At 46.3% G+C, this 10407-nt stretch overlaps 1 protein-coding gene across 1 annotated transcript; it reads right to left on the reverse strand.

The window, feature by feature from the left end:
- Positions 1-955: 955 nt before the first annotated feature.
- On the reverse strand, positions 956-9480 carry ADAMTS1 (ADAM metallopeptidase with thrombospondin type 1 motif 1). The gene is made up of 9 exons (XM_063110271.1): positions 8334-9480; positions 6455-6801; positions 5985-6117; positions 5420-5587; positions 4703-4989; positions 4284-4470; positions 3999-4174; positions 2937-3112; positions 956-2771 (listed from the first exon to the last, which is right to left on the reverse strand). Exons 1-9 carry the CDS (start codon positions 9043-9045, stop codon positions 2072-2074), a joined length of 2886 nt encoding a protein of 961 aa, XP_062966341.1. The 5' UTR covers positions 9046-9480; the 3' UTR covers positions 956-2071.
- Positions 9481-10407: the final 927 nt, after the last annotated feature.

Consider the following 10407-nt stretch of genomic DNA (forward strand, 5'->3'; position numbering starts at 1 on the left):
AACCACATAATCTGAGTCTTCTAGTAAACAAACTATTTCCTCAGAGAAATGTAGTTTCTTTGGAAGGAATCTGAACTTTCAAAGTCATTAATGTACCACTTAGCATTAAACTATAGTGATTTACAAAAGGCTGCCCAGAGAGGCCTGGGTTTTCCCAGGTTTCTGCAGAACACCTCAGATATTCCTGATGAGCAAGTAAATCGTCTGGAGAGTTTGGCTCACCATGCGTGTCAATCCCAAATGTAATTTATGAAGTACCATTTTCTACTCAGTATCTTAAATGCTTCCACATAATTTTACTTATATAATTGAAGAGATAAAAATTCAAAATTCATCCAGAACCTCAACCTTTTCCCACTTAATTTATGTTGTACAACAGGGGTTGGCAAACTAAGCCCACAGAACAAATCTGTCCCACCATCTGTTTTGTAAATAATGTTTTATTAGAACATGGAAATGTCCATTCATTTATGTACTATTTGTGGCTGCCTTCACGCCACAACAGCACAGGTGAGTAGTGGTGATGGACATGGTATGGCCCACAGACATAAATATTTACATCTGGCTCTTTGCAGAAAGTTTGCCAATCACTGATGTGTATTATCAGATACATTAGTAACGAACTTATCACTAAAGATATCACAGATTCTTTTTAGCAATCACATAACCAAGGATACATGAAATCTATTTCATTAGAACAAAATCTTATTCCCAAAGAATTTAAAAAAAAATTCATTCTGCAGATTCAATGTTTGTGTCTCAGATTTCCTTCCCAGGAACTAATTCCCACTTAAAAGAAAATAGACATACACGTTCAAAAAGTGTTCTTTTATTATTTCTAGTAACATATATTGTATAAATACTCTATTCTTATATGTAATTTTACAAAAGCGATATAACTTAAAAGTTTTATCATTAGAAATAAATGTATAAAAATAAATATGTTATTATAGGCATTTATTACAAACTATAATCCTTCTTAGAAGGAACACACAAACCAATACTTATAAAGTACGTATAATTTATAGTAACATATTTTACTATATACATATGGGAAAAGTCATGTTCTCTCTTATAGAAGAGCTAAACACATTCACCAGGATATGACTGTTGAACCAGCTGCTGGGGATGGACCTGCTACCCCTCAGTAGCCTCCCCACCATGAGACAGATGATCTCAATGTCCCCAAGCCCGTGGGACTCTGTTCTATACACTCCATTCTTGCTCTGGCATTACATCTTTCTTGTGTGGTTTTACTTTCTTGAGACACAAATCATTTCTTCACATCCATATACCCAAAATAGGCTTACACAGGAGGAACTAAAGGTGGGAGGTCCCAAGCTCATCGTGTCTCCTCTAGTCTTTAACAGCACCTAATACTTTGCTGCTTCTTTTGCCTTTGTAGACTGAATGCACTTTTATAAATACATGGAATTGTCTTTTTCAACAAAATGAATTACACAAATAAAGACTGAGATGGTACAAGAAGCCATTTGAGTCATTTCACGTTGCCGAGCCTTTATCTCATGCTGAACAAACTGAGCTCTTGGTAGAACAGATGTATAAACATTCTCTGAAACCATAGCTGCCATCAACAGTGCTGGTCAAAGATCTGATCTGTACTCCTTTCTCCCCTCAATGGTAGTGAGGTAAAGTAAGCCATGTCTTAAAGGAAATCTCATCTTTCTCCTGCTTTTTATTTCCCAACCCCATGATACAAAATATTTAATCAGTACCAGGAAACAGGGGCTGTATATTTCTTTTTCTGACAATTAAAAAAAAAAATCTTGCAATAGATGTAATAGAAGAAATAATAATAGTAATGCCCTGGGGCTTTATCATGCTATATCATTGATCAGAGGTTAATAATCCTCATTAACTACCCTATCAAATTTGTAACTGACAGGCTATTCTGGTGATCTAACTCCTTTCCTATCTACCTCCACACTCCCACCTCGTCGTCATACCTCACTCACTGGTTACCAGGAAAATACACTGGATCCACCCAGCCTTCTTGATATCAGCACATCAGTCCTTTCTTGCTCTGCCTTACTCTCAGAACTAACCCTGTTTAACTGCATTCTGCCATCGTGCAAAAGTCTATGTAATGTTTAGGTTTCTTTAAAGAATCACAGCTCTCATGAGACAACACTCCCCCATCATGGGACAGACACTTCAAGGTTCTCTTTTTATAACCCTTCCCACAAGTCTTGGAACATGGCGACCAATCACCCAACTGCCAGTGGGGGCAAGGCAGGTCGGCACAAGGTCTGGTGCTGGCTGGCTTCACCTCCTTTGCACACTCTGAAGCAGGCTGTCCATTAATGTCTCTGCATTCTACCAGTCTTCTCTGCCAACCCAATCCACATGACTTGGAACATTCGCCCCACTCTTCAATGACCCATTCTGAAAAAGTAGGGATAGCATTGAACGATTCCTTCTTCTTCTTCACAAAATAGGTGTATTTAATTTTTGGTCGAAGGGCATTGCCCACAGTAAGAACCTGGATGGTTAAGGGCTCTTTGAGAGGGCTAAAGCTGCGAATTCTTTCCAATGCAGCAGAAGAGCCACTGTATCTCAAGACAACACCTTTGTATGAAATGTCTTGCTCTAAAGTGGATAGAGTGAAGTTGCCATTAAGGATATAGGTACCATCGGCAGCTTTGATGGCAAGAAAGCTGCCATTGTTTCTAGATCCCCTCTGATTCCTCTGTTTCACTTCAATGTTTGTGGCTCCAGTCGGAATTGTGACAATATCGTGATATCCAGGTCTGTAGGCAAGAAAAATAGATACAAATGAATTTCTCAGTCATTTGGCTAATTAGATTACTTATCTTAAAAGCATGTTAATCATTTATACTGTATTTTTTTCCCAGATGTGTAAAAATTTACCTCTAAATTAGAAGATCACTGAGAGGATGCAGTTTAAAACTTACTTTGCACTAGTAACTGATCCTGATATTTTCTTGCATGTAGATCCATTTCCTCCACAAATACCACATTTATCAAACTTCTTTTTGGAGTCTATGATGCGATCACAACCAGCTTTTACACACTGTCCTTGCACACAGACAGAGGTGGAATCTGGGCTACACGGAGTACCATCTACAACCTGAAAAAAGAACATGTATTTGGTGCTGCACGTTAATGAGATAAGATGATGCTATAATCTGTTCACTTTGGCTTTTTTTTTCAATAGTACATATAGACATCTGAAAAAGCTAGAAATTTTTTGATTATTTGTTTATAAATCTATGTCCCCTCTAGCTAAGATCAATGAAAACAGACTTCTTCACCAATTTGTTTACTGCTGTATCCTCTGTTCCTACAATAATACCTGGCAATAGTAGGTACTTCATAAGTAACCTGTTGAATTATTGAATCTGCAACTTGGGAGTATTTCCATAGCCTATGGTGCTAATGACACATGATAATCTCAAACAAATTAAATTCCACTTTTTACCTCAGAGACAGATTTATCCCCTCAGCAAAACAGCAAAAGAAATGGTGCTTCTCCTAGTTCAATATATGTCCTCAAACATAAGAATTGTCAATGCTTAGACTTTCATTTCAATAAGTATGTTTGCATATGCTAGTGCTAGTTACCCAGCAACCAGTACATTGGGACATGCCTGAACTATTTTTCAAAACCACTGGTTGCTGTGTTAATATATAATTTATCTGACCATGAGTTGTATGTGAAACCTAGTTATACAGAGAAGCACTTGGTTTTTCAAAGGGCTTTTCTTTGTATGTAAAGGAGTAATAATAAGCACTTGTAAAAATCTTAAGTGCTGGATTTAAGCTTCATTCATAATCAAAAGCAACACGAAAGTCAAAGCAGGCAGTTACCAATGCCTATAGAAGAAAAGGAGTTTGAGTTTGAAATTGAATACATATTAATATATAAAAGAAAGAAAGCACATCAAAGGTTGCATGAAACGGCAGCAAGCCAAGGCCTTGGTTCTTAGGCAAAAAATAAGTTTAAAAGTAACTACCTTGGGCTGTAAAACGAAGAAGTAGCCAATGCCTTTGGCTTGACAGATGAGCTTGCACCTGTCTTTTGGGGAGACGCCAGCATACTTGGGCATCCACTCCACTGCGGGCCCACTCCCAAAGGAAGCTTTGGAAAACTCGTTGTGTGCCTCACATTGTTCCTCTCTAAAGGTTTTTCCTGGAAAGAGAATGATATGATGACATTTTCAGTTTCCAACTTTTCACCGCCTGTTGTAGGCACATCTTTTCTACCCCATTTCTCAAAGCTGGAGTCCACTGCTACTTACCATTGTTTTCTGGACAGTCCTCAATGTTACACGACCTGTAGCGCACTCGTTTGCCTTCACAGTACTTCCCTCCGTTCTTTGGGACTGGGTTGTCACACTCCCTCATTGTATACTGCACTCCTCCACCACATGTCCTCGAACAGTCTCCCCAGGGTCCCCAGTGCCCCCAGCTTCCATGAACAGGAGTCTAAACAGTGACACAAACCATCAGCGTTAGAATCCTTTAAAGAGAACTTTTAGGGAAAAAAAGAAAAAAATATGGAACAAAGAACCAATTCTAACAATAAGCTATTTTGCATCCCTGCCAAGAGGATGCAGATGGGGTGTTTAACTTGGTACTGAATCTTTCAGCCTCACTTTGTTCCTTTCAATTACGAATTTTGAAAAGAGCTTAAATGTGTTTTGATAGAGAAACTCACATCGAAATGCTTCTTGTCAGTCTTGTTCACACACTTGCCGTTGACACACCATTTCCCTTCTCCACAGCTGGTGCCGTCTGCCCAAGGAAAGTGTTTGGTTTGGCACACCAGCACCCCGCCAGAGGTACCAGTGCACCACAAGGTGGTGCACGTGCTGGCTGCATCGGGGCAGTGTTTGGACTCCTCCCCAAATGTAAACTGGCACTGCCGATTGGCATCGTACAAGGTGCCAGGGAGATCGGACGGGAGATTTATGGGATTCTGGGGCTTGTCCATCAAACATTCCCCTGCAAAGGAAATACCAACCAATATTAATAAACAGTTAATAAAAGCATGCAGGTGGTAGATCACTATTTCAGAAAATATTTATCATATGAGATAATTTACAGCAAACTGATGTGAAAACTGTAGAGGTTTGGGAGAAAATGCCAGAGAGATTTAGATTATCATTAAGATATCCTCAATAGAGTATTTCTGTACTAACAATGACAGGAAATTAATGTTCTGCTAAAAATGTTAATGAACAGACTTTGGGAGCTGCTCTGCCAGAAGTACTATCATTTATTGGGAATTAAGATCTCAACAGTTATGATCTTGACAATGAAAAGTAATTCCAAAGGAAGGAAAATAAAAAGAACAAAAAAGAAAGAGCTTTAACCAGAGCCTTATACATGGAAGGATGGATGCCGTCTAGAAAGAGTAACTCGAGTGTCTTACCATGACCATTATCCAGAAATGACGTAATCATGTAGGCACTACAGGGAGACCATGGCTGGCTGCGGTCCAAATTGGAAAGCATTGAGGCCATCATGTGGGAATCCCGGTTCACAACATTAAGGCTGGCACACTGCTTTGCATCATCATGTGGCATGTTAAACACATGGCCTAGGAAGCAATCCAAAACCCACATTAAAATATAAGTCATTTGCAGCAATTTTTTTTTTTTTTTTTTCCTCTACAGGGATTCACTTGTCTCCAAGTGATAGTTCTAGAGTAAAAAAATATATTTAGGAGACAATCTATTTTGGAGACAATGTCTACTTTTCACAGAATGTAAGCAAACATGTAAATTTCCAAATGTCTATAACTCCTATTATTTTATTTTTTATTATAATAAAGATGACCATGTTTGAAATAGTGAAAAATATTTTCTACAGTTTCTAAGAAGCACTGGTACCTAAAAGAGCAATATAACCTGCAGATTCTTCCTCTTAATTAGTTTATTGTTTCATTAATTTGAATTCCTGAATTGGGCTTAACTCCTACTCTGAAAGAGACTTACCTAATTCATGGGCTGTGGTGAAGGCAGCTTGTAAACCATCATCTTCTATAACTGAGCAGCTTCTGCTCGGATCACACACAGTTCCAACATCAGCCATCCCAAGAGTATCACATGTTTGGGCCCCACACAGGTCCTACAATGATAAAAGTTGCATCTTTATTAATAAGGACAGCATGAGCTTTGGGATTTAACTTTTTGGCAGGGTGTGTTTGGGAGCATTTAACATTCATTATTGTTAAGCTAGGAGGACTTCATGTGACTTTAACCAAGATTTTTCCTAACGCTTTTAAAATAGAACTGTGAAACTCAAGGTTTTAAAATTATAGTAGAAATAATTAAGCTAAACCAAAGTAGCCAATTAAAAAAAAATTAAGTGTGAAAACATTGGTGAAATGCCTTTTATACATTTATTTGGTACAATGCAGATTCCTAAGAGGACAATATCATAACTGGTATTATTTTCCTCTCACCTGTCTGGTGAAAAGAATCGCCGTGTCATAGTGCTCTGCATCCCGGTCACTGGGTGGGTTGTGCTGCTTTTGCCAGTTGCAGAAGTTCCGCAGAGTGAGGGCAGCATTGGAGGTCACTTCTGGCCCCTTCTGTTCCTCATAGATGACCAATATCTTCACCACTACCAGGCTAACTGAATTCCGAATGCTGGGGTGTTTGTACAACCTGGCTGCCACGGAGAACAAGGTAAGAAGGTAGTGCTTTAGACCACTGCCGTGGAACTCTGCCATTGACTGGTCCGCCACAAGCATAGTTTCCACATAGCGGGGGCTAGACACAAATCGCTTCTTTCTTATGCTTCCAGTTCCTGTAAAGAAACAAAAAAGATAGTTTGCTCATGAACGGCCTATCCAAAAATATTTACCTTCAGAGAGTATATAAGGAAAGCCTAACTAGTCAAAGCAAATAAAACAAAAATATACCCAGAACAACAATAATAAAAATATTTACATCTCTTTTTACTGAAAATGCTATTTTTAAAGTTTTCTCCTATGCTTTAAATAAAAAGGAGAATGTGCTCCTCTGAGTGGTCAGGTTATATTGTGCATGTGCGTGTGTGTGAGCAGAATTTCTTTTGTCCTTTTTGAAATCTTGCAATCTGAACAAGGCAGTATTCATACCATGCTACCCGGCTGTAGTAAAAGCTTGGAGCAAGGGCAGCAGGCAGAGGCCCTGAGTCACTCTTTCACAGGCCAGGACTCAAATCCTGAATGAGATCATCCGACTCCACGTGGAAGGCCTAGGGCAGGGCTGGGGCTGCTGCCAAGGGGCCGGGCCTGAAGGAATCTCAGGCCGCATTTCTCCACTCTCTCGCGCTCTCATTCCAGGGGTCCCTGGGGTGCTCTGCTCTTGCCAATTCCGGGCACAAGGACCACCCACTCTGACCAGCAGCCTACTGCCCCACTCCCGCTGCCCCAGGGAAATAACTTCCTGCCTGGAGCCACAGTTGATTATTTGGAAAAAAGCCCTCCAACTCTTGACTGAGCCCCAAGTTCCAGGGAAGTCCTAAGCTGGGCTGTGACGATGTAACTGTTCCCAGGAGCAGACGAGCAGGGGGAAGAGGGAGAATTCTAAAACAAGACACGAAAGAAAGTAGAAAAAAACGCAACAAAGCGATGGAACGAAAAGAACTGGGCAGTAAGCACTGTACACAACAGAGTCCAGAGAAGGCGCAGAGGAAAGATCAGAGGTGGCTAACATTCAACAGTGCTGGAGAGCGGAGTTATGGCCGCGAGAGGGAGCGCAAACTAGGAGGCTGGCTGGAAGGCGGGGAGGCGGGGCAAGCTGGGCAAAGACCTCCCAAGCAGGTTCTGCAGAGGGGCCCCGCCGCCACCAGCCCGTCGGGGTCAGCCTCTTAAAGGGGGGAAGTGGACAGAAGCTCGCAGAACACAGATCGCGGCGCAGCTTCCCCGGCTCGCGGCCACATTCCCAGAGATCATCATCGCTCCTTCGCCCTCTCCGTCTCCGCCCTCCTCTGAGCTCAGGCTGCACGCACAGGCAGCGTTACAAAACTCAGCGCGACGTTGCAACCCGGCCAAAGAGCACACGCAAAATCGTTAAAAAGGAATTAATGGAATGGAAGGACGTCGCATACGCTCACACTCAACTAAGGTGGAAGGAGTTGAGTTACAAACTCTCCCTTCCCGGTCGAAACGCTTCCCCTTACTCTGCAGAAAATCGTTGATTTGTCTGTCCTTTCTTGGTTATTCACTATTCGGGCAAGTGGAATGAAGTTTTCTAGCAGGATTTGATTAGCTTAGTTCACTCTCAAGTCGTGTCGGAGAGAGAAAGTGAGGAGAGGGGGATGAATGGAGAGACAAGTGAGAGCAACTCCTCTACCTGTTGGTTGTCCGGCGTGTTGCGGCGCCCAGTCCCACTGCGCCCCGGCGTCCTCGCTCTCGGGCCCCAGGCCCCTCGCCGGCAGGGTCTCTTCGTCCATGACCCCGCACTTGGCGCCGCCGCCCCGCCGCCTCCGCCGCAGGAGATGGAACTGTGGCCTCGCTGGCGGCTCCTCCCCGGCGGCGGTGGGGACCAGGCGCTCGGTGGCGGCAGCGGGCGCAGGCTGGATGAAGTACTCCTCGCCTTGCAGGTAGAAGGCACCGCGTACGCCCTGGCAGAGGCTGAGGGCGGCGGCGGAACTGGGGTCGCCATTCACGGTGCCAGAGTAAAAGCAGTGCGCCAGGTCGCCGGCGGCGTCCGCATGCAGCTCCTCGGGCCCGGGTCTGCGCCCCACGGTCTGGAGCGTGAAGCCGGGCGCCAGGAAGCCGCGGTCGGGTTGCAGCTCCAGGTGCAGCAGCCGGCCAAAGGCGTCCAGGCGGAGGCGCGTGGTCCCGTGTCCTGGGGCGCGTTCCAGCTCCGGCAGCACCAGCTCCTCGTCCTCCTCGGCGGGGCGCCCGAGCGCACCCGGCAACGCCAGCAGCGCTGTGGCCACGGCTAGCAGCAGCAGCAGCAGCAGCGTGGGCGCGGGCTGAGAGCTCCGAGCCCGCGCCGTGTCCCCCATGTCGCCGTCCGCCGTGCACGTTCGGGACCTCGCGAGGACCGCAGGCTGCATTGGAGCCCCGGGAGACACCGCGCGCCTCAGCACACCGAGCGAGGGAGCTTTTGTTTGGGTCGGGAGAGCAGAGCCTCACCGGCCTCGCTCTGGATTGTTGAATTTAGCGATTACTATTACGCTTTGAAAGTGCGCGCTGAGCCGGCTACCGCCAAAGCTCCCGGAGTCACTTTAGAGGAGGCGCTGCAGTTCTGTAAGGCACGCGGAAAGTTTTTCTTCCAGCGCTGAGTTGGAGGCACCGCGCGGAGGGCGCCGGAGGAGTGGCTGCTGCGGGGGCAAGAAGCGCTCTGGGGCGCCTCCGGGGCTGGGGGCCACGCGACGATCGGGGCCTGGCGCCCCTCTTCGGCCTCCGCCTCCGCCGCGGAGCTGCTCACGCTGAGCAGGGCTCTGTCCTCTCCGCCCGGCTGCGTGCCCTGGCTTTGCAACGGCCCCTGGCTCAGACAGCGAGTGCAAGGTTCGGGCAGCCCGGGCCGCACTTTTATAGTCCCCGAAAGCACCCCCCGCGCCTTCCTCCTCCCTCTTGGCCGCCTTTCCATCCCAAAGACACCGCCCCCTGAGCTCAGTGGTGCTAAACCGCGCTCAGCGCCGCGGGCCCGGCGGGGGAGGGGGCAGCCTCCGCGCTGGCTCCACGCCAGTGCTAGTCAATCCGGGGGCGGAAGAAGCTAGTCAATCCAGGGGCGCTGTGAACAGTTTGCATGACTAGGGCCGCTCCGGGAGGAAGGTTCTCCCTTCCGCCGCACCTTTTCCCCGCCGGCTTCCTGGACCACCCTCCCTTCCCGCCGCCGCTACGGTGCGGTAACGCAGTTCCCAGGAGTTAAGGTCGGGGTGGAGAGCTGAGTCCCTTTTCCAAGATTTCCCTGCCCCGGAGCTGCCCCAAGCTGCTCTGTCCCCTCCCCCAACCCCCGCCGGCTTTTCCCATCTGGGAGGTGAGCCAGGGCTGCCCTTTCTAGAAGAATACCCCCAGCCCAGCGCCCCATCTCACTGGCCTGCCACGAGCTCATTTGCTGCAGCCTGCTGTGTCTACACCTCAACTCTTCTCAGGGAAAAAGATTGATTGGCCCTGCGCCTCCCCTAGAAAGCATGCCAGGGTGAGGGGACCGAGGGACTCTTCTCAGGCTCTGGATATTAAAATGCATTTGCATTGGGCTTCACCCCCCTCTCCCCACCCCCAACGCAGAGGCATTTTTGTGGCGACCCGGGGTCGCATTTCCGGAGTAGGTGATAGGGAACGCGGCTCGATTCCCTGGAGCCTAAGGAGGGAACTGCGCTTTCTCTTCATTCGAGAAAGAACTCCCGCCCAGTCTGCGTCCTTGCACCTAACAGCAGCCGCAGGCCCCAGGCCAGACGGCCAGAATGTCAAGG

This window comes from Cynocephalus volans, chromosome 1 (assembly GCF_027409185.1).
Source record: "Cynocephalus volans isolate mCynVol1 chromosome 1, mCynVol1.pri, whole genome shotgun sequence".
Taxonomy (NCBI): domain Eukaryota; kingdom Metazoa; phylum Chordata; class Mammalia; order Dermoptera; family Cynocephalidae; genus Cynocephalus; species Cynocephalus volans.

What these genes read in the sequence shown, in the direction of transcription:
- ADAMTS1 (XM_063110271.1), bottom strand. Translation starts at nt 9,045, where the DNA reads ATGCAGCCTGCGGTCCTCGCGAGGTCCCGAACGTGCACGGCGGACGGC. An exon ending in ACACGCCGGACAACCAACAG is followed by an intron (nt 6,802 to 8,333) that starts GTAGAGGAGTTG and finishes GTTTCTTTACAG; the next exon opens with GAACTGGAAGCATAAGAAAG. An exon ending in GGATCAGTTACTAGTGCAAA is followed by an intron (nt 2,772 to 2,936) that starts GTAAGTTTTAAA and finishes TCTTGCCTACAG; the next exon opens with ACCTGGATATCACGATATTG.